Genomic DNA, 23,802 nt, shown 5'->3' with positions numbered 1-23,802 from the left:
TATGTTTTGAAAAGGATTAAATTGTTGTTATGTATTTGGGCTAAGGCTAAGCTTCCAGGAAAAAAAATAAAAGACACTGATCGTTTTGGCTATTCAGATTTCTTGTTACCCTGACTTCCAAAGGTATAAGCCACTACAAAAGCAGAGGAATTTGGGTTTTGCAGAGTGTGAGATTGGAGGGAATCCATACTTACTTTAGAGCCGACTTAGTGATAACTCGGATATTCTTAGTGATAACTCAGATATTCGTGTCCTAGATTAGACTTCAGGAATTGTCTAGTCCAGAAGAAGAGTGCCTCTCACCTTCTTGTTTGCCTCCACAATCTCTTCTTTAACATTAAAAAGAATGGTCTTGTTTTCATCACATGTGGAGCGGTCAAGTGAAAATAAGCCACACTGAATTTTGTGTTTTTTTTTTTTTCTAGTTATGTCCTGTTCTAGAATAAAAACTAGTTGTGACTTAATTTTTTTCTCTCCCATCTAATACTGGATACTCTCTTGAATTTTCCGGGCACCTGACTTACTACATGGTTTTATTTATGTAAATATATGCTGGTGTTTTGCCAGGAGTTTCTTTAAAGGTAAAATAAAAATTGGCCGCATAACATTGTTGCTTGAACAAGACCTTGTGTCCAAGATCAATATGAAGATCAGAGATAGGACATTACACCATGGAATTGAAATACTTTATAATCTGAACTTGACTGAAATGCTTGCTTGACCTGAAATTGACCTTGAAATAAAAGGAACAGCTAAACCTTAATAGATCAAAAACTACCACACAAAGGCTGCATTGCCAAGAACAAGTTACAACCATGGTGATTTATTAGCCTCAACTTTTCAATACGTGGATTAACCTAACAAAACATTCAATTTACTAATAGATCTTTCTGTTCCTTTTTAGGTATAATTTTTCTTAGGGAAGAAAAAATACATAGCAAAACATTCCTAGGAAATAGAGATTTTTCCAATGAACATCCTGGGGCATCTGTTGTGAAAACAGTAGTGTTGCAGTTAGATGTTACATTCCAGAAACTACCAAATTTGTTTTGTCAATTGTATAAATATATATAATAATGGGTTTTAAGTTTTTAGTTTTTTTTTTTTTTCCTTTTGGCCAACGTTCAGAGCTGGCGAGCTGTCCCCTGTGTCCAGCATGACTGAATGTGTATGAATTCGTGTGTTTGATTGTGGTATGCTGTCCTTCCTCAGGTCCTTTAAGGTCTATAATGAAAGATCTGCATTCCGATGACAATGAGGAGGAATCAGATGAGGCAGAGGATAATGACAATGACTCGGAAATGGAGAGACCTGTAAATAGAGGAGGCAGCCGAAGCCGCAGGTGAGTGTCGTGGCAGGAACTCGGCTTCCGGTGACGGAATCATGCCTTTCCCCCAGACTTACCCCGAGAAACCACGACATAGGTGTGCCACACCAAAAAAGTGGCAGGAAATGGTCACGTTCATTTAAGTTGGGTGCTTATATTCCTTTCTCCAGGGAGCCGTGTATCCCTTTTCTCAGAAAGCAGGTTTTTTTCCTCTAAAAATGCTATAGGGAAAACATCCAATTAGGAGTCCTTGTTCTTGGAAGTAAGTCTATTCCAAGGTGGCAGGACTGACTGCGGAAATCAGCTCCGTTTTCATTTGAAGAGTTTGTGTGGCTCCATTGCTATAGCCTCAGAGTTTGAGGAAACGTGTTTGCTGTTTGTAGTTAGAAATACATAATTGGCTTCAGTGAATTATGTGTGTGACCTAATTAAAACTAGGATCACCTGTGTGTGTTTTCCAGCAAATAAATTCCTTTTAAGTGTGCTGACAATTAGGTTCCTTAAGTAGCTTTAATGCTGTGAGGCATAATTCCACATTATAAGATGGTAATTCATGTCACTTATAATTAATAGTCAACTTGAAATTGCCTTGAGGGTTTTATTTCTTTATCATGAGGAAAACAAATAGGCATGCTTACTTTAATGTGTTGGAGTAGAAAAAATATGAATCTACTTGAACTTAAAATCCAATTACATTTATAATACATCGCATTAAATCTTTTCCCATTATCCATTACTGTGTGGAAGGCCCTAAAATTCCTCAAAAGAATACCGTCTTAATCCCAGCTGGACAGATCGTATGTTTACTAATCCGTAATTCCTTGGTGTCCTTTGAGAAGGGCTCCTGGAGTGTACACACCCTATCAGATCTCTCAGTGATGCTTCCGTGTGGCCATACTCAGTACTTACACCCAATACCTCGTTCTCCACCTTGTCTCCCAAACTCCCCCATCTTTATTTTTTTTTGAATAGGAGAAAATTAGGAGCCTTATAGCCTTGGTGTTATAACATTTCCCTTTAGAACTCTTTAATCTGACAAGAAGGAAACTAACTGGTAGGACAGAAAGATCTAAAAATGGACTGGAACGTGGCAGTGAGTATATTTATAACCACCAAAATCCTGACTGCTGGCTGCTTTCAAATGTACCTGATGAAAAATGCATGACCTATTTAGCCAATTTCCAGTTATCATTATTTAGAAACTCTGGATAGTCCGTGATTGGCTGTTGCCCACCCACTCGCTGCCCCATGCCCTGCGTCGGTGCAGGTCAGTCGTACAGGCTTGTGCGTTGTCTGATGTGATCCCCGTTGTCGGAGATTCGCTTCTTTCCCCCCGCCTGACATGTGCTGTTAGCAGTGCCAGTGTAACATTTGGTCTTCCTTGCACTTGTGAAGTCTCAACTGTTTAATCAGTTTAAATACTCAGCCTTCCACTTCAGTCAAGAAGCATTTTAAAGCAGCGCTTCAACGGAACACTTCATTAATGTAATTTAGTTAAGAAAAACAAGTTCCATCAGTTTTTGCTAAAAGGATGTCCCAACGTATCCTTTTCATTTCCTGTCTTGTATCTTGTCTATCTGAATATATTATAGCGGTGGAATGTGATTGCCTATTCAGAGCAAAAGAAAAACTATCCTGATTTCTAAAGCATTTTCTGTTTCTGAAAAGAATATTATATTAGGTGACTGTATAGCCAAAGAGAGAGCAAACACTGAAGGACATTGCAGAAGGAGGTATACATTCAGTAGAGTAGAATAAAGAAACATCTCCTACCCTGGCTAAAAAGAAAATTCTATTTTGTTCTGAAAAGAAAAGAATAAGGGAGGGGTGATGTTTTTATATTGTCTTTGATTTTTGAAAGATACTCTCTTTCTCTAAAGCAGTTATTCCAAACACACTGTCTCTTCATGTTGCTGGAGTATATTTCCAGCGAATTATTGCAGCAGTGGCCAAAACTAGGGACGACCTTGAATTCTTACGTGGTAGAAATACTTGGTGTGGGTCTGGCATGTTGGGCTTCACACAGCCCGTCCTCGGACGTCGCCCCGAACTCTCAGTCATACAGAGCTCTTGTCCATATTCTCAGCAGTTGCTTCTACTCCCACAGCCTGGGTTTGCCTATAGCAAAGAAGCCGGGGGGGGGGGGGGGAGGGGGCTAGAAAACGAAAAGGTAGTAACCTACAATCTATCTGATTTTGCTGACCTGCCAGCTAGGGTAACATGCCTGGTGATAGTAGGCAGCTGAAGTTGGAGCAGGGAGCTACAAGAATAAATGGGGCCAGTGGCTGAGCGCCAACCTTCGGTTCCATCACCTGGGTTTGACTCCCAGAACCACCCCTTTTCCCTCTTGACCATAGGCAAGTGACCTAGTTTAAGTCTGTTTCCTCATCTTTTTTTTTTTTTTTAAGATTTTATTTATTTATTTCACAGAGATAGAGACAGCCAGGGAGAGAGGGAACACAAGCAGGGGGAGTGGGAGAGGAAGAAGCAGGCTCCTAGCGGAGGAGCCTGATGTGGGGCTCGATCCCAGAACGCCGGGATCACGCCCTGAGCCGAAGGCAGACGCTTAACAACTGAGCCACGCAGGCGCCCCTCCTCATCTATTGACATAAGGGTCACTGAGTGAGAAATACCAGTAAAACACTTAACATGGTTCCATACAAAGTAAGCGCCAGGATGGGTTAGTGGTTGGAGGAGTAGAAACAAGTTTCCGGTGATTAGCATTTCGATTCCTTGCTCTCCGCGCCTCTTTCCTTAGATATTTCACGAACTGCCTGTGCTGATGCGTGTGACTTCTGTTTCTTTTCAGAGTTAGCTTAAGTGATGGTAGCGACAGTGAAAGCAGCTCAGCTTCTTCGCCCCTACATCACGAACCCCCGCCACCTTTATTAAAAACCAACAACAACCAGGTAAATGGCTGGGTTTGCACTCTTCACGACTCTGCCAAACTAGGTGTGATCGTTTTCACAAAGCACATGAAATTTTTTATCCCTTAATTTTAAACAGAGTTTCTCTCACTATCGAATAAATGGGAATTTGCAACCTTTGCAATAAACACATAGTTGGGTGAAATAATTTCTGTCATCATGAAAAGTATGTTCCATCCGATGGGTTAATTACATCGATGCAGGAAGGGATGGTGACAGAAAGTGTTGCTTATTTGCTCCTGATTCCTGTGGGGTTTTTTTCCCCCCTCAGCAGTTAAGTAGGCTTATTTAATGAATTAGGAAGAATATAATCTTTGCAGCTAGGATAAAGCCTGTTTCTTTGTTTTACTAATTTACAGTTATGTACTGGTGGGAAATTAACTTTGAACTTTTGGTTCTCAGTTTCCTCATCCATAAACGGGGACATTAATACTGCCTCGCCGACTCTCAGGACGATGATAAATACTGTGTGTGTAAAGAGCATGAGGCCGTGCTCGTACCTACTTGGCACTCCGCTGATGGGAGTAGGTGTTTATGATCATAGCTGCTGTGCCTCCATGTGCTTATCCAGGGAAAGAGGGTCATCACTGGGAATTGTAAGGAATAGTTAATAAAATGCAGAATAAATAGTGGTCATTATCATTGTTATGAATCAAACAAAAGGAAGCCTTATTAATTTCATAGTCAATTCAGAATATAGTTCTTTGGATAAGGTCCAGGCAAAACTTTGAAAGCTATGATGAAGAGCTTTTGTTAAATAGATGATTAAGAACGGGGTATTTTAAATACTAAAATAAACGAATTTCAAGTATCGTGAATATTGTAAAAGCCTCGTAGTGCATTGAGTTGATACACTCATTTACGTAAGCTATTCTTATCTCTTTGTTTAGGCAGATTCCCTGTGACCTCTAAAATAATTGCTTAATCCAAGTTACCCTGTGAATATTATGAACTTGAGAATAAAAGAAGTGCACTTTTCTGAAATTACTCTCTTTCACAGATGTCCTACAATTTTAAACAGCCTTGTCCTTGAATTTGTGATCTTTGCTTTACTGGGAAATGTGATTTTTATAGCTGAAGATTTTTTCTTTTTAAATTTTGCATAAAACATAAGATCTCTTAAAATTTAAAATACCTCATTTATAAAGTTTATCCACAGCTTCAAGCCCTCATTATGGTGTAGGAATAATACCAGTGTTCTCTGCCTCACCGCTTATATTCAGCTGCAGTTTCTCTGTGGCCTACATGGGAATGCGAGCCCAGCCTCATCATCTGTTACAGACTGGCTGTTCGAGGAGTTAGTACATTCTTACTCCTTACCGTACCTCCCTGCATCCCTGTGTTCTTCCAGCTCCAGTGCCAGCCATGCCCTTGGCCCGCCCAGCCCCGCCGCCCGCATCAAGCACTTCCGGGGCCGGCGGAGACGAAGGGTGTAACCATCATCACCAATCAGTTGGGAAGACCCCTGGGCTGGCTAACTAGATAACTTGAGTTTCTTTTGTAAATCTGTGCCTTCAGTAAAAACTGGCAAAAGGATAGAATTTGGACTTTGAATATATTTGCATGTTTAATTTAAAGCTACGGAACCCTGATTTCCGCTTCCGGTGGGGGGGGGCGTGTTAGAACCAGGGTCCCTCGTGGGCAGCAGCAGTGCACTATCGGGAGTTAGGGGCGTTAGGTAAGCCCCTCCTTAAGCCCTCTTAGCTTCATTGCTAGTCAGGGTTAGGACCGTGCCTGATAAATAAATGCAGCTCCATGAAGCCCCCATCTTGCCTTTCAAACCACTCTCCATGCTTCCTGGATGGGCAGTCTTGAACTGACTTGCCGCAAGTCTTCGCTTCCAGGGAAAGCTTTGGATTCTTTGTCAGATTTTTTTTTTTTTAAACCTGTCTAGCAAAACGCGACTAAAAAATGAATGGTATCATCTATCTGGTGAGGGTAAAAATTACTTTATCCAATTAGATAGCATACCACTGGTTCCTTGGCATATGTTTATTCGACAAATGTAGCTTCACACATGTGAATCATCAATCTGTCAGGAATACTCAGTTATATGTCACTTCCTCCGTGCACCTATAAGCATAATAAGAAAGTCCATATGCTTTCACTTTTAGCCAGTGTAGGGTAGGAAATACGTGTGGTACCGCAAGAGCACTTACCTCCTTGGAGCTGTCTTGGAACAGAGAGCAAGAGAAGGGTTTTAAACCTTCGTTTAGAATTGATTTCTTAACCCCTCAAATCACCTGCTTCGGGGCAGGTGTGTGGCTGTTCCTTTAAGTCCGTGTTCTAGGACTTCTTAAAAAATTGCTAGTCTGTCTTAGTTCTCCATGCCAGTGAAGTGAAAGAGTAAGAATTAATTAAAAACATAAAAGTCCCCCGAATTTCACCCTAGAATGTGTTTTCCGTCTTTATTTGAATGTATGTATGATAATTTGAAATTCCACATCAAATAAAATAGATGAAAACAGACTTCCTGTTTCACAGGCCTTAGGAGATGAGTTTCCTTGGTTGCTCTCTGTCTGCAAGTCGATAATGATCTCTCAAATTTCTGTAAATTACGAGACAAAGCCGAGTTTTCCTTTCCCATTCTCAAATCTTCCAGGGAGTAGGGAAAAGAGAAAGTGCTAATTGAGTCAAACATTTTCTAACTATTGAAAAAAAGTGAACAGACAGAGAGCCGCATGTCAACAAAGCAAGTAATTAACCTGAGTATTGTTAGGGGCTACTAGCGATCATTAACATGAAAGACCTATCAGTAGAGAATCCATCTGCTGAATAATTGAGTTGTCAGTCCTCACAAAGGGGTACAGGAAAATAATAATCTTGAAAGTTTGATTCTCGAGCCACATCCTCAGATTGAGGATGGAGGTGCAACTAATCTTAGTTCTGTTTTAGGGGACTACCATCTTGACAGTCTGGGTGGCTGTCTCCTACAGTAAAGCTTAATAGGGAATAATAGTGAGTGCTGTGCCACTTTAACCAGAGGGAGTGTGTGTGTGTGTGTATTATTATTATTATTATTATTATTATTATTATTCAACTCCAAACCTCCCTTACATGAGTTTCAAACAAAATCAAAATTCCAGATCCTCTTTGGCTGAATGTATGGAGGAGAAGGGGGGTGGGGGGAGGCACCTTGAGGGAAGGAAGTGATCCATTGGACCCAAGTTAATATTCAGAATATCATAAATTACCTATCAGCCTGCAAGGCATGTTGAATGAAATTAAAGAGTCTATCCAGTTAAACTGGTTTGAAATAAGCCCATGGAAGACAAGGTGCTGTACTTTTATATTCCGGAGGCGTTTCCTTAAAGATAAGAAATGATCATAAATAAAACAATTGTCTTCAGCATGGCTCAGCTCTCTCAGAATGAGGTTTTGACAAAGCTGTTTATTTTGGAGCAGGGAGAGATCAAAGAAGGAAGATTAACTGAGCCCTCTCTGGGCAGCCACTCAGTAACTTGAGGCGGATCACTGACACCCGGAGCTTTTGTTCCTGCCACTGCAGCTACAGAAGAAAGAAACTAGGATTTCAATGTAGTTTGGCCTCTGTGCTGTAGCACTTACGGAATGTGTAGGGTGGGACTTAAGTGCCCCGAATGTTCTATTTTCTGCTCTGAAGAGAAGGTGGTAGAACTCTCTAAATCTAGCTAGCAGAGTTGCCTTACAGATATAACGTCCTTAGTCACTTTGACCCCCAGAGTGCAGGGACTTGGGGGATGGGAAGGGGGGGCAGAGTGGGATATGATGGCAACACAATTCAGTTTTCTAATGCGCACGGCAGGCACGCGGGCGCTGTTTTTCTCTCTGGCCTGGAATCTCGGGGCCAACTGTCTGTCTCTGCTTTGCCCAACCGCGTGTCTGAATTGGCGAGTAGTGCCATCTACTGACCTACTTACTCCTAGGTCTCTGAGCTCGGAGTTTCCCTGTGAGGTCTCATTTCCAACAACAATAGAGAAGGAAATTCTGAATGTAGTGGAGTGTTGGGTTTCCTTTACAGTGCAGCACGTTAAAAACGATTGCCTTGCCCCAGTGATTAAGTAATTTCCTTGTGTTGCCCAAAGCATTGTATTTTAAGTGACTGAGCCTGGTCAGGTTGGTCATCTGGTTATCTTAATGTTAAAAATGAAGAAATAGAGGCAATTCTCAGGAAAGACTTCATCGAAGCTCACTTCTTACCCATGCATTATTCTAAACGCAAAGGGAAATATACCCTTTTAGAAGTATTTGGTCTTTCCCAGAATGTCATGGTCCTATATCCACAACAGGTAAACTGTTTGTTGGTAGGATGACCTTTTACAGCTGAATCTTGTTCATCATGTTCGTCTTGTTTATTTCATCTCATCTTTTTTGAGGTCCAAAAATGTTAAATAATAGGGCCAGGACCTGACCTTGGGTTTCTGAGTCCCGTCAGGGCTCTTTCCACCACATACTAAAAGTGGGCTCATTTTAAAGTCATGTTTGTGTTATGGAAAATGGTGGATTTTTGAACAGAACTCTGTGTGTGTGTGTGTGTGTGTGTGTGTGTGTGTGTGTGTGTGTCTCAGCAGAGAATGGATAAAGAAGAACAGTAGGAATATGAGACTTCTTAAATATATCCTTTATTTGGGATTTTCCTCCTTCATATTAGCTTCCGATTATAACTCACTTGGTAATGAGGTTATCATGAAAAAGACAAATTACTTTGCTTTTTATGTTTATATACATTTGTAAACACTCATCAATAAATTCAGCGGATCTCAGCAATTTTAAACAAGGCCCGTTTAAAAATACTTCCCTTATAATCCTCAATTTTGGGGACTCTAATAAACCCACTGTATTTATTAAATAATAATTTGTTTCTCCTTCTAATTTGTTAAAAACCTAGCTCCCCACGGAAGCTTCCACACAGCACGCAAAACTTCCGTTCACACCCTAAGCTGTAATCGGTTCAGGTGAAAGGACAGGCACTTGGTGTTTTATCACGGGTAGACACATCATTTCTTGAAAGGCGGGAGAGAGTCCTGCCCCTTTATTTCTTGAGTCGGAGGATCCCAAGTTGGGAGCAAGCAGTGTGACTGACGGCCATCTTCATTTCCAAAGCTGCATCCATTTAGTGGTTGGGAGTAATTTTTAGAATCTGAAAGTCAGGTACTAAAAAGGGCATTTGAGTGTTTGTTTTATCATCCCTAGCATGCTGAGCACTGGTAGTCATGCTGAAACAGCAGAATGAGTAAGAAAAAATTCTTGCCGCGGGGGATTGTAATCCAGTAGAACTCAGCTGCTGTACATATGTGTGAGAGTGTTGTCACAGAAAAGCAGCCGCCTTAGAAGCTTGGATCAATTTCCTTATCGTCAACTTTTTTTTTTTTTTTTTAAAGTCTAATGCCCTGACTCAGCATTTGAGATAGAAGTCCTTTATTTTCCAAGACAGAGTGAGAAGAGAAGAAAGAAAACGTGTAGAGAAGTGCTATTTGGAAAGTGATATTATTGTATGACATTTCATGCCTAAGTGCCTTAGTGTAGGGGGTCGGTTCGCTACGAAGTGCCTGAAATCCCATTTACCAGTGTTCTCTTTGATCCCTAGATTCTTGAAGTGAAAAGTCCAATAAAGCAAAGCAAATCAGATAAGCAAATAAAGAATGGTGAATGTGACAAGGTAGGTTTCCAGGGTGTTCCTTGGGAGGGCTGTAGCACCGACTGGCTTCCCTTTCCAGGTGTTTCCCTTGACCATCCTTGCTGGCTCTGCTTCTGTGTCTTCATCGGAAGTGCCCCCACACCCCCAAATGATGAGCACTTCTTGGTGCTTGTAGTTTGTTTTCCAGGTCTTGCTTATGTCTTCAGTGTGATGCTGGGCCCTTATGCTACCATTTGCCTTGATGCCTGCATTGGTGGGGGGTTTTGGGGGGTAAGAAAACCATGGTGGAGGAGGGGGATTGAGCAACCTCAGCCATAAGTGAGGGGGGGGACACCCGATCCTAGCGTGGTGTGCTTTCCAAATGTACATCATGCATTCCAAATCTGACTTCAAGACCTGTTGGGGGTCAGTCCGCTGTTGTGGGCAGGGTCAGAACGTGCTTTGCGGGGTCAAGGCAGAATTGACTGAAGCTGCACAAACCTTTCCTTTGCCTTCACGGCAAATGGTGCTAGGAAAACCCGTGCAGTTATGCTGAAAGATTCTGGAGTCAGAGCATATGGAAAGAGAGGTGCGCTTCTGCCCCTTCAGGGGAGCTTTCGACAAACCAGATGCTAATTTGGGTAGTCCTCTCTGTTTTTCATGACATTCTCCTGTCACTTCCTGTTTACTGGCGATGTTAGATAGGACTGGGAAAGCTTTTTTTTTTTTTTTTTTTTAAGAATTTGTCCTGACATAATTAGTTATGTGCATTTATACTTCCATGTTCAAATTTAGACTTTTATTCTCTTAGTTAAAAATCTTCTGAGATGGAATTAAAAAAAAAAAAAAAAAAAAAAGCCTGTGCTAATCCGTGTAAACCCACAATTCACCACGGAGTACCCTTTCTCTCTCTAGAGGGTGTTACTGGGAGAGGGTGGGTCTGCTCCCTTGAATCTTGTTGAGAGTAAAGAGTGCAAGAATTTGCCCTTCATCAAAAAGCTGGCTTTGTAAGGAGAACAGTTGGTCAAGAGAGACTCGGTGAGCGGGAGCCTTGGGCGCCGAGTCCACACAGCCTAGGGAGGGGAGGTAGAACGGGGCACCTCCAACGGCCGCTGGTATGTGCCTGCTTATTTGCTGTGTTATTTTCGGATTGCCTCCTAAAGTGCTTGTTCTTTTGGGGGTTACTCTTCTCTTTCAGGCCTACCTGGATGAGCTGGTAGAGCTTCACAGAAGGTTAATGACGCTGAGGGAGAGACACATTCTGCAGCAGGTGAGATATGCTTTTTAGCACAACCCTTTCCAGAAGCTGCAAGGCCTACTCCACCCTGCGGTAGTGTCCTAGCCCCTGGAGGTCACGCCAGCCCTACACTGTCAGCACAGGGCTGACGCCACCTGCAGAAGGATTTGGGGGGTGGGGGGTGTGCTCATTGCTGAGGCTGCTGGAAGTCCGCTCCAGAGCTTGGCGTGGGTCATCTCCCTCCCCTGGTGTTGCAGGTGAGGAAAACCGGCTCGGGTGGAGGGGATGGGGCCGAAAACACTGATTCCTCCAGCCTGTGGGCTGAGGGAGGGGGAGAGTGGGAATGCAAAGCCTCGGGGCCCAGGCTTCTAGTTTCATGAGAAAACAGTGATAAGAATTTCAGTCAAGTGTTGTAAACATTTGTGATTCAATGGAGTAACCTTTTGCCAGCGCTCTTCTAAGGGAAAGAAATATTTTCCTCATTTCTCTTATCTTGTACAACATACATCTATTATTATGAACTCAACTGTGAAATACTTGTGGAGTGGGGAAACTTCTATTAGAACAATTTGATGTTTTGCGAAGATAAGGGTGCTTTTTAATTTTACTATAGTTTTAGTACATGTGTCTGTCACATTAACAGCGGCTACTGATAAATAACTTTTCTTTAACCCCCAAAGAGAAGGTTGCGTTCTAAATTCCAGGGTGGGTTTGTAGATTAGTTCACTGTTGAATTTTGTTTTATTACTACTTTCAAATGACTTGAAGTAGTCCTTAATCTACCCCAGCTGTGTGTGGGTTATTATTTTTTTTAATGTTTAATGGCCGATGGTCACATTTATATTCTGTGTACATTTTTTGCTGAAATCTATAAATACGCACTCTCAAACCTGCCAAGTTCCCTGATTTGTCTGATAAGTTTTTTTTTTTTAACCCTTCTAGAGTTTCAGATTTGAACAAAACCGTTACAGACCTATGATTCTTAATTAGGATGAGTTGCATTTCTTGCATTTCCACTGAAGCGGGTCTGGGTAGGGGAGCAGGACTGGAGTGGTCTACCCTAAGAATTATTCTAGTCCTCTGCTAGTATCTTTCTTCGGCATTCTTTTGTAGACATGAAAATTGTTCGGCTTGCCATTTACCAGTTACGTGGGGTTAATTGACTGAATGGTGATGGTAAATCTATTAGCTGATATTCCCATCCCTTTCTATCCCCCTTTTTAAACACCAGCTCTGAACCACTGTGGAGCGCTTGTCCAATAAAGCTATTAATGCACAAGCCGGGCCCAAATAGTGAGTCTCGCAGGAGAGTGAAACAGCTGTTTGGGCAGGGTTGGGACACCTTCACAAAGAAAGCCCAGCCAGCAAGTGGAGGAAGTAGGCCGTTGGCAGGGTCTTACCTTGGGGTGTCATTGGCATTCCCGATTTCACACTGTCCTTTCATTTGACCTTTGAAAGAATCGTGAGGGAAGGTGGCTTACTCGAGAATTCTATCGAAGTGGATTACTTTAGTGTCCTAGAGGGAGAGAGTGATGGCTATGAATTTTTAGCCTGGCATCAAGGCGCTGCAGGACACACAGCGTTTCAGCCTAATTGCATTCCCAGGCCGGTTGAAAGCTCTCAGTCTTTGGCCTTTTGCCTTGTAATGCAGCTGAGGCTTGTGATTATGATACCATGATGCATGTCCTGTCACGGTTTACTGCTTAATTAATTCCTATTGTAAAACATAGCACTAGTGAGGACTGATGTTTTCTCCACCTCGAGAGCTGCTCATCTCGTGAAACACATTCCGCAAAGTCGACGTGTTCTCTGCCACGCGGACCCGAGCACCTGCGACAAGATTTCTGGGGAGGCCAGGATCGCATCCGAGGACTTTTAGTATCAAACACATCCTATCAAAAACTCTGGTCTGACGGTTTTATTTGGCTCACAAGCAGTGGTTAGTGTCTTTGTTTTACTCTGGGGATGTGTGGTGCTGGCCCCCAGCATCTAGCTATATGAGCAGAAAGCCCTGGATCAAGAGAGCCTGAGATCTTAAGCCCCTTGTCTTTAAGGTAAAAATATGTACAGGGGATACAGTCAAACCCAGAGATCTGAGTACCTAGCACTGACTAGTAATTTGATTTTTCTTCAAACCGTGCGTTCCACATTTATTCAGAAAGGGAGATTGAGCACTCCTAACCTCCCCAGCAGTGGGGCTGTGAGTCTGGGTTTGGCATCTTAGGATGAAGCAAAAGCTCCAAGGAGAACCTGGGCTTCCTTCGAAGACAGGTTGACTGTTTAGATAACAGCTATTATACTTCTAAAATTGTCTTCAGGAAGGTGGGAAATGAGTGGTATGTCAGAGTATTCCTCCTCACATCATGGAGAACCCTCCCTGAGGAGCGTTCTGCTGAAGGTGGTCGCCATCTTGGGAAATTGCCTCCCTGTCACAGAACCCCTTACAGCTGGGGTCCCGATAGCCACCTCCTCACCCAGGGTAGGGCCCATGGGCTCCCACCGGCGATTCTACAGGAAGACCTAACATCTCCCAGACCTGAATCCACTGCAGCAGCAGCGGTTAAAGCAAAGCTTGGTTGTTACTTCCCCTCAGTGAAAGGGCTGCTTTTGGGCAGAAAGAACCCTCATTTTTTAAGAAATATAATTAGATTAAAAATAATGCATCTATGTTTTTATAATGAAAAACCAGGGTTGGGAAAAGAGCCAGAGATTTAACAAGTAGACCTTACATTGTTGTGGGGTTTTTTTGTTTTTTTTTAAAGATTTTATTTATTTGACAGATAGAGACAGCCAGCAAGAGAGGGAACACAAGCAGGGGGAGTGGAAGAGGGAGAAGCAGGCTCATAGCAGAGGAGGCTGATGTGGGGCTTGATCTCATAACGCCGGGATCATGCCCTGAGCCGAAGGCAGACGCTTAACCGCTGTGCCACCCAGGCGCCCCAAGTTGTGGGTTTTTTTGTTTGTTTGTTTTTAAACAGCCTGCATGGTACCCCCTAAAAGGCTTATGTGGCAGGAAATAATCCATCACAAATGTTTTCCCCATAACCATGATGGGAAGAATGAGTTGAGCAGTTGAGATACTCTTCCTTTTCCACTAAGCGTCCACACCATGTACCCTTGCCTTCTTTTCTTATCTACAGTCACTGTCTTTTATTATTGCTGTTACCTGGGGGGAGGCACGCATGACTGCAGGAGGACGCAGGCTGACGGCAGCAGGTGGAGCCAGCCCACATCAGCAGAGCAAGGTGGTCCTGCAGCCGGGCAGCGAGGCAGCCTTCGGGGACCAGTGGGGGTGTTTCTAGGCTTTGGGGCTTGAGCATTGGAGTAAGGCATGTGAATGCTGTGCTTCTGATGTTCTCACTATCAGGATTCCTGGAAAGGAACCCACATTTATTTTTCTTTATTGAAGTCTTTACTTAATTGAGGACATGGGTGCATGTTCTGGTAATTCACATCGTGAATGCTGTTCCCTGGAATCGTCCTGAATGCCCCGACTGCTGCCACTGCAATTACTACTACTTTAAGGCTGTCTCTGTGTCTACCTTGATGTATTCGTATAAGCTCCCATAAAAATGTGGGGCTCATTTAGTGATACTGATCGGATCTCCTTCATTTGTGTGTGTGTGTGTGTTCGGCTGCGGGGGGGGGGGGGGGGTGCCGCATGTGGAGGAGGGAGGAGGTCTCTCATCCCAGCACTGGAAACCTATGAGGCAGTCCCGTGCACGTGAGACACCCCGTTTCCTAGCAGGCAAGTGGGTTTATTTGCTTTAAAATCAAGTGGCTTTTTCTAGAAGGTCTTTTTATTGCTCTGTTTTCTATGTATTGTTCGGTAATTAGCAGCTATACTGAGTCACAGAAAGGTATCTTCTTAAAGGAGTGAGTTACCATTTCAAAGGGAGAACCTAGGACTGTCCTTTCCCCCCACATTGTGATGTAACTACTCTCCTTCCTCTCCTGCCCTCCCAGTTCTCTTCCCTTACCCCTGCAACTTTTATTATCATTTTTTTTTTTTAATTCAAGTAGGCCTTTTCTGAGTTTTAGCTTCTGGCATTTTCCCTGCTTCATTCGTTTTAGTGCTAATGAAATGGCCCACAGTCAATGAGGGGAGGCGGGAAGGCGCTGGCTGTGATGGTCCAAGTTCTGTACAGTTACCTCCCAGATCATTAAGGCTACGTTTATATTTATATGGTAATCATAATCATGTTGCCCTCATCTGTGTAGCAATTTAGTTCATAAAGCAGCTTTCTCCTATTATCTTATTTGAGCCTCTGCACAACCCTGTGTAATACGTAGAACGGGTGGAGTCGTCCCCATGTGTAGGTGAAGAGAGGGAGGCTTCGGTTATATTCTGTGCAGTGCCCGTCAGAGAGGGAGCCGGGTCGGAACTGATACCCGAAATTCGGGACTCCGTGCTGAATGCTCGGGCATTTCCCTCCGGGCCAGCTCACTGCGGAGACAGGTCACATTCCGGGGTAACTGTTATTTGCCTTCATTGTGTACGTTGAAAGCCAATTGTTTTCGGTGCTGAAGATGACACATTTTCACTAGCCCTACAGTATTTCTTCCCAGTATCACAAAAGAGATCATTTACTCTGGAAACTACTGTATGTATTTAGCATCAGTTGAATTAAGTATTTGATAGCCTTGGAAAGTTCGTGTGTGGCCATAGCTGGGTGTCTGTCTATGTATGTGACGTGTGTGGGTTACTTAGCCAAAGCTCGGTCACTATTAACTAATAAAATGAACGAGGGTCCATTTTAGATCTTTTAGTGTTAATCAGCTCTTGCTTGATGAGTTCTTACGTGAACGTGGTACTTTAGCCCTAAGTGGGGACGCGCTTTCTGGTAATCTCTAGCTGCCTGAGCTAGAGCTAGAAGCCTGGCTCCAGTGGTTTAAAGTAAGAGGTCACTGCGGACATAGACGCCTTGCTGTCCTGCTCTGCCCGTCTTGCCCATCTTGCATTCATCCTCTTGTGGGGAAGACAAGCTTCCATCTTTACTGCAGACAGGAAGGGGGGACGGAGGCCAGAAGACACATACGCCTGGTCTACCATGTTTTCAAAAATGGTCCTGAAATCCCACTGACCTCTGACAAATAAATTGTAAGTAAAGTATCTGTCAAATGCTGCAAGTGGGTCTGGGGAGGCAAGCGTTATAGCTGGGCTTGTGGCTACTTCCAGAAAAATCAAGCTTCTATTAGTAAAAAAAAAAAAAAAAAAGGAAAAAAGAATAGTAGGTAGGCAGTTTGCTGTTATCAGTCATGATTTCACAGTGAGAGTAACTTGCTTTATTATGAACCCATAGTTGTATCTGTAAAAAAGAGTTCCGGACATTGAATAAGGCAATAATAGCTCAGTCTGGAGCTGGGCGATTAATTGGATTGGGGTTCAGTATGTCTTTTATGCTTCTGTGGAAGTCAAATATGTCAGGAATGGGGAGCACATTTTCTGTTGAGAGCCATTGACCCATAGGGAATAGTTCACAAACTTACCATTTTTTCAAGAAAACTCATTCTGAGAAGAGAGGGTCAGAAGTTTCCTTTCTGCTGTTTTCCACCTGAAATTAGGTAATCTGAAACTCTGTTGAATAAATAATAGGCTAGTTAAAATTGTCCTCTTTTTTTAAGGTGAACGAAAGAGAAGGAGAAGCGAGTGATAAGAGGGGAGTAACAGACAACTAAAAATAAATAGAAGGGTTTGCCCATTTTCTCTGTGCAAATATTTTTTCTTTCATCCTAATGCTTTTCTTTCTCTCCCCCACAAAGCTTGCTAAAATTACCCCCCTTCGTCCCAGTTTACCCACAACATACATACCTCAAGTCCATGTTATGTAGGCACAGCATCCATTTCTGATAAAATTATGAGTAAAATAAGAATGGAAAGACACGTAACCTAAAAGATTTTCTCAGACCAATGCCCAGCATCATTCTTAACATTGGAACTTTAGAAATACCCTCTTGAAAGCCAAGGCAAGACAACAGTAGGACCTCGGCCACCATCTTATGTCTGAAAGTTGGAGCCCATGCAGTCAGAGATGAGGTAGGACTAGTCCACATGAGGAGACAAAGGTTTTTTATTTTTTTAGATAATACTTATTACCCCCCAAATATCCTGGGAATAAACAGAATATGATTGTAAGTAGTAAATAACAGGTTTTTATTCATTTTGTTGAGGTCTAACAAAGCGTCCAGCTAGCTGAATTTTAACAGAGTGAATGCATCTTTTGTAACCAGCACCCAGATCAAACAACAAAACAGTCCCAGCCCCCTTCCAGTTACTGCCCATGGTCTTCAGGGTGTGGGATTATAGATGGTTTCTCTTTTTCCCTTTGGGGGTTTGGTACTTTCTAAGTTCTTAGTAACATAATCAGAAAGGAAAATGATCATTATTATATGTGTGTACTTTATTTTATAAGGAGTTTTGTTATTTCCAGGATGGAATTTCCTTACATCTAGTAAGTAAAGTCACTATCCATTGAGTATTTTTTAAAAGGGTCTTGAAATTGTATCTCCCCCTAACCACGCTTATAGCAAAATAGTCTATTGACGACTTGAAAGGAGGAGTCAGTTTAAAGACTGTGAATGAGGAGAGCAGGTAATCTGCTTTCACCGAGAATTTCAAAGGGTTACTATTCCTTTGGTTTACCAAACTGGCTAAGGGATATTTCCGTGCCGTCAGTAGCATGGACCCTCTTGCTATAAAGGAGAATATTAGTCTCTTGGTTCCGTATTCGATCCCTTCCATCTCTCTCTCCCTCTCTTTGCCCTGTTTTGTCCACTGCTTATTGCCCAATCTTTCTCTTCTTTACTCCCCTAGATCGTGAACCTTATAGAAGAAACTGGACACTTTCATATCACAAACACGACATTTGATTTTGACCTTTGCTCGCTGGACAAAACCACAGTCCGTAAACTACAGAGTTACCTGGAAACATCTGGAACATCCTGAGGATACAACAACTGGATGCATCAAAAACTTTTTTTTTTTTGGTTGTGATTTTTTTTTTGTTTGTTTATATGAAAACACTCAGAATGATGCAACCAAAAGGGAAAAAATAAAAATCAAACAACCTTCAGCTTTATTTTTCTTTAAAGCCAGTCATCATCTCTTGATAAAGGAGAGGTTAAGCAAACCAGCCTCAGCGGACCACTCTTCTCTCCAAGGAAATCCCCGGGAAGAGTTAGCCTGGATAGCCTTGAAAACAAACAAATCAAACACAACACAAGAAAACTTAAAGAATGTGTATGGTATCACGTCTCTCTCTCTGTGGTGGTTCATCCCACAGGACGAATGCATATTCAACACACTGCCTTATTACATAACTGATCTATTTATTATCGCATACAGATATTCTAAAGTCGTTGAGGGAATGACACCACAAGACGTTATAAGTACTTGGTCCCACGGATGCTCTTTCAATGCAGCGCCCTTGCCATCCCAAGCCCAGTGACCTTACTCGTGTACCGTGCCACTCTCCACCAACTTTTCCAACTCCTTTTACTCGTTGCAGTCTGTATTTGCCACCTTTTGTTTTTCCAGTTCCAGGACACCAATTAATCAACTGGGGGGACCAAATTGCCACCCTGATTTTCTTCTTTGTGGTCTTTCTCCTGAAAGTTGGGGCCCAGCCCTTGGCTGTATCCATATAATGATCTTGGACCATGGTAGAAAATGCACCAAATAGGATCATATGAATTGTTGTCTAGCCTTAGTCAATAAACCTGTAGGACTTTTAAACAAGTGTAGCTGTAAGCGTCCTGCATCCAGCATTGTTGAGCTGTCATCAACATCCTTGTGTCTGTTTAACTGTTCCAATATTAGAATAAGACGGAAGTAAAGGCATTCCACAGGATCATCGTTTAAAAAAAGGAAAAAAAAAATTACGGTTCTGTTTTCTAAAGAAATGTTGTAGAAATTCTTAATTTGGATCTATTTATTAGTAAGAGTTTCAGCTTTCTTCGGCTGCCAGTGTGTTAGCCACCTTTACCATAAAACCTGGAATAAGAGATTTTTGTTCATGTATGATCCTCTTAGACTTTTATATTTGGAGAATTAAAATCTTTCTTTGGGGGAAAATTCTTGGTTATTCTGCCATAACAGATCATGTATTAACTTGTAGACTCAGTGGTTCGATCCTGTTTAGTCACTTGCTTATGTTTCCAGAAGGATTTCTTGTATTGGTGAAAATAAAGATGGTTGGGGAGGGGGGGATATTTTTGTTCTTGATGTACCCTGTTTTAAAACTAGAAATCTGTCCTGTGGCATGCAAAAGAAAGCGAATTATTTTTAAAAGAAAAAAAAAAAAGAAAACCCAAAGTCCTTTTGGTGTCATTATTCGATCCTCTCCATAAATGGAGATATGCCAAGTGAGAACAGCTCATCTTCCAAGTTTTTGCTAGGAACTCAACCGAAAAGAAGGAAAATGAAGAAATACTTCTGGATCCAAAGGTTCATTCACTGGATCAGCCTTAAGAAAGCCTCTATGTGTGCGAATAGACCAGTCTCTAGGCTCTCCCTTGTTTATTCCTGTGCCAGATGCTGTCTTTTCATACAGAGATTAACTAGTGTCTGTACAGAAAATGGTCTTTCCAGACCCATTCTTTTGGGCAGTAATGTAAATGCAGATTGATAATGAAGTTATTTCTGCATTTTAAAAAGGGGATTTTTTTACATTGTTTCTTTCTATCCAAAGACACTATTTTTTCCTTTAAAAAATTCTAATACAGCCATGCTCCTTGTAAATTACTTCTGAAGCGTCCTCCCCAAGGACAAGCGTACTTTTTTGGTAATGTTACGATTCTTGACGGTTGGCATGAACAGTCCTTGAAGCATTTGTTGTGTGTCCCCTGCTCAATGTTTAACGCCAGAGAAACTTTTGGAGTCATTTTGGACATTAGGTGACTGATGTGTGTGGTTTTAGGCGTGGCTTTAGTTGTGTTTGGTTTTGTTTTGAACATTGCGGATGAAAGGGGAGGGCGATGCTTACATGAATTGTTTGCAAAATTTAGAAATCTTTAAACATTTCTAACTGCTAATCCACATATTCTCATTAAGCCAGAAATGGATATGGTTTAACTATCTGTGTAGTGTAACTAGAAATGTATATATGTAGCTTGGGCCATTTTTATTTTTGTAACTAAGTTGTGCGGCAAAATGATTTGACAGTGTAAAGATTTTTCTCGTTCCTCTGACCCCTTACCAGGAAACTAGGTAACATAAGCAACCAAACAAAAAAGGACGACGAGAAGGGAAGCTATTACAGTGATAAACTTTAGACCTAAAATTTAGGCAATAAAGCAGATGTCTTCAGAATATCGCCAGAATGGAAGTTTGTAAATTAATAACGAAATTCAAGAAAACATACCCATCCCCTCATCCTCATGGAGACAGCAAATTGAGTTTTCCACTAAATTTCAATAGCGTGAGGATCACATTGTTGATTTTTTGCAAGTTGTATTCTTACTCTTACCAAATCTTTAAATGCGCAAATAATAAATCCCCTTTTAATTAATTTCAAATAGTTCTACTTCTCTTCAAGTAACCCCCTCAGTTCTACCACGTTTATAAACACCATTGAAACCTGTTAAAAAGTATACTTGGCACATGTGCATCCTGACGGTGGCTTTGGTTTTTTAAGCACAAAGGGAAAATGGCAGGGTTTAATTTCTTAGATAGATAGGCTTCAAATAAAATCAATGGGGTGAGTGTGAATATGGTTTGAACCAGCCAGAGTATGAGAAATTTTCTTTACATTTTCCTCCAGTACGTTAAGGGGGGAAAGATACCTACAGAACTTTCCCCCCCGTAGGAACTGGCTTGCTTCTGGTTTTGCAGCACGATTATGCGCGAGAGGGGAGGCTTCCATGTTAGTTAGCATAGAGCAATTACGTCAGCAACAAAAATGGCCGCCTCTCCTACCTTCATGCAAAGAGGTGAGTCAAAAATGCTTGCATATCGTGTCAAAGTAGGGAGAAGCATCAAAGCGCAAGAAACTTAAGATCAGGGGACAAAAACTCTAAAAGAAAAAAGTCCTAAGAGTGTTCTCTCTCTTTTAAACATTTTTAAATTGCTAAGCCAGTTTCTCTGATCTGAATAATTATTCACCTTTTTGTGGAAAGACCCAATGAAATTGGTTTTCTTCCACTAAAATGTTTTCTTCCACCAAAAAAAAGTTTCTGCCGATACCGTTTACAAACCCAGCTAACCTTTTATTTAGAAAGTTCACAGTTCGCACCTGCGTACCGTCCCACATACCGCGTGTTTCAAGCCCCACACGTTAACAAGCTAACATACTGGATTATGAGAGCCTTTGCTCTTAACTGTTTTAACTCTACCTAGATGAGGGAGTTGGCTGTCCAGTGTGGGAAGCGGCCAGCGTTCGTGTTTGGTGGCTTGTGTTGCGTTTTCGCACTTGGAAAGTGATCGGTTCCGGAGTCGTGGGCCGTCTGCCGTTCGCCCCGCCTTCCCCAGGGTAGGTTCCGGCGCTGTTTACGGCACACACGCACGGGCTCGCATTCTGCTGTGGCTTCAGACTGTGGCTCTCGAATGGGGACTCTGATGTGGAGACGACTCCAGCCGCGGTGAACGTTGAGTCCCTTTCCCATGGTTTAGTTTAATCTTGGGCCGGAAGTCTGCATCGTTGACCCCTTTTGTTTTCTATGATGCTTTTGGTCCTGTAGGCACTGCCATCCCTGGATATTCCTTGTAAAGAGATGCATTGAAGAAGTCAATTTAAGAGGAAGACAAAGCCACCGCTGTCTGTAAACTGTAAATATGTATTTTGGCACTTGTACTCCAGTATCTGCAAATAGTTATGATGGAAATGCTGACAGAGCCTTCACGGGGGCCAGAGCGACTGTGCGGTGCAAAAATAAATTAAGCAAAAATGTATTCTGGAGACTAACAGTGGAAGGCCGATACGTTTTCTAAATCTGTCAGTATCTTCTTCAATGGAGTGTGTATGTGTAGTTATGTTGAAAGATACACTGTGTATGTGTGTGTAGATGCTGTTATGTGAATTACAAGGCATTCGTAAGATGTATTTCCCATCTCTAAAACCCATGTTGAAATATAAGTACAGATGGACAGAAATAGGTGTTTTACTTAAATTCGTATTTAATCTCCTGTGGCTCCACTTTCTTTACAATGTATAGTCTTACTAATTGTTAAGAGTCGTTTGACCAGAGTTTGGTTTTCGCTTTGCGTACAGGGGAAAATGAGCCCTTGGCCTTTCTCAAGAAGTGACACTGGTCCTGAGGAAGAATGAATGGAGAGAGCAGAACCAGCTGAGGGCGGCACAGTCCTGCCCCATTCATCTTTGAGTCCCCGGGGTCTAGCACCATTTTCGGTGTCCTCAAACCGGTCGTTTTTTAAGCTCTGCAGAGACTGGCCCAGAAACGGTGGGGCACGTTCTTAGAGTACCCCAGGTTACTTGTGCATGGCATTTTTTCTATCTACCCCTCTTTCTCTGGAAGGTTTGGTACATAAATTAAACAACGTGCTATCACTAGACAAAGTCAATCTGTCAAAGTCTCTGCATTTACTTTAGCAGCAAGAAATGCTACCTTGATTAGACAGGAAGGAGAAACCCTACTTCAAAGAGAATAGGATACTTTCAGTTTGGCAAATGACCCAGGAATTGGCTAGAATGCTCTAGTTAATAGTAAAGAGACTTAATAGCAAATTTGAGAAAGTCACCTTATCTTCAGGCCGGCAGGCCATCGAGATTCTAGTGGCCCACCTTGTAGGCTGTCAACTAGGGGCTGATTTTAGGTGTGGAAGCATCAGTCCCAGATGGGCTTGGCTGGCAGCTGAGCTTCCTAATGACCATGCTCGAGTTGGACTAATCTCTTCCCTTGTTCCAGCCTAGATACGCACGTGTTTATTTTAAAATAGTGGCCTTGCATTTTCCGCAGCGCAGAGAAAGTCAAGCTGGGCAGCTTGGGCGTGCCGAAGACCGCTCAGGATGCCGTCGCCGCACGCTCAGCCACAAAGTGTGCTGAACCACCGTTTGTCCCAGTACGTGTGTCGTACCAGCTCTCAGAATTGCGTTCCCTCTTGGATAGGCAAGGGGGCCTGGAGAGAGATGGCAGCTCGACCGAGGCCTGACGCCCAGGCCTGTCTGCTTGGTAATCCGGGGTCATAGTGTCCCAAACGAGTGGTCTTGTTTATTCTGGTTAGTGGAGCCACTGATGGGCATTTTATGGGTTTCCTTGCCCAGATACCACCCAAATAGAAACTCCTGAGCACATTCCCGGGCTTCTGCTTTCTCTGCCAGGTAATAGTATCCACACCTTCCTGTTTACGTGGTCCCCTTTTGTAGCGGCATTTCCAGGCTTTTCCAGAGGTTGTTAACTTGCCCTGGGCAGTCCCCTTAGCCTCTTGGTCTTCATTTCCCCCTTAATTAAAGGAGGGTAACCAATATGGTCGCCAAGGGCGAGGGAGAGAAATACACGGCACAGACTAAAAGACGTTTCAGTAATTATAACTGGGCCCTGTAACTGTTAAGTAACAGCAGAAATAGTCCACCACCTGAATGGGAAGGCCGCTGAGTCCACTTTTATAATCACTCAGGGCGCTGGGCGATCTGCACAGAATAGATGGCCCCAAGGGGGGGGGGGATAAAGGCCAAGCTGTTTGTTCATTTTCCCCTCGTAATCATGTCTTCCACCACATGCAGCCCCCACCACAGAGTTCTGAAGTTTCAAAATGGGTAGA

General features: G+C 42.6%; 1 protein-coding gene across 2 annotated transcripts in view; it reads left to right on the top strand.

The window, feature by feature from the left end:
• Positions 1–18,157, top strand: part of MLLT3 (MLLT3 super elongation complex subunit) — a 266,342-nt gene extending 248,185 nt beyond the window's left edge. For both annotated transcript variants that reach the window (XM_026506456.4, XM_026506457.4), the window contains exons 7-11: positions 1,213–1,342; positions 4,137–4,236; positions 9,821–9,892; positions 11,049–11,120; positions 17,902–18,157. In XM_026506456.4, the coding sequence (XP_026362241.1) occupies positions 1,213–1,342; positions 4,137–4,236; positions 9,821–9,892; positions 11,049–11,120; positions 17,902–18,033 (506 nt within the window). In that variant the 3' untranslated portion in view covers positions 18,034–18,157. The remainder of the gene's footprint in view (positions 1–1,212; positions 1,343–4,136; positions 4,237–9,820; positions 9,893–11,048; positions 11,121–17,901) is intronic.
• Positions 18,158–23,802: the final 5,645 nt, after the last annotated feature.

The sequence above is a fragment of the Ursus arctos genome, unplaced genomic scaffold, assembly GCF_023065955.2.
Source record: "Ursus arctos isolate Adak ecotype North America unplaced genomic scaffold, UrsArc2.0 scaffold_18, whole genome shotgun sequence".
NCBI classification, from domain to species: Eukaryota; Metazoa; Chordata; class Mammalia; order Carnivora; family Ursidae; genus Ursus; species Ursus arctos.
Note: the sequence above shows the minus strand (reverse complement) of the source record. Positions and strands in the feature narration are given on the sequence as shown.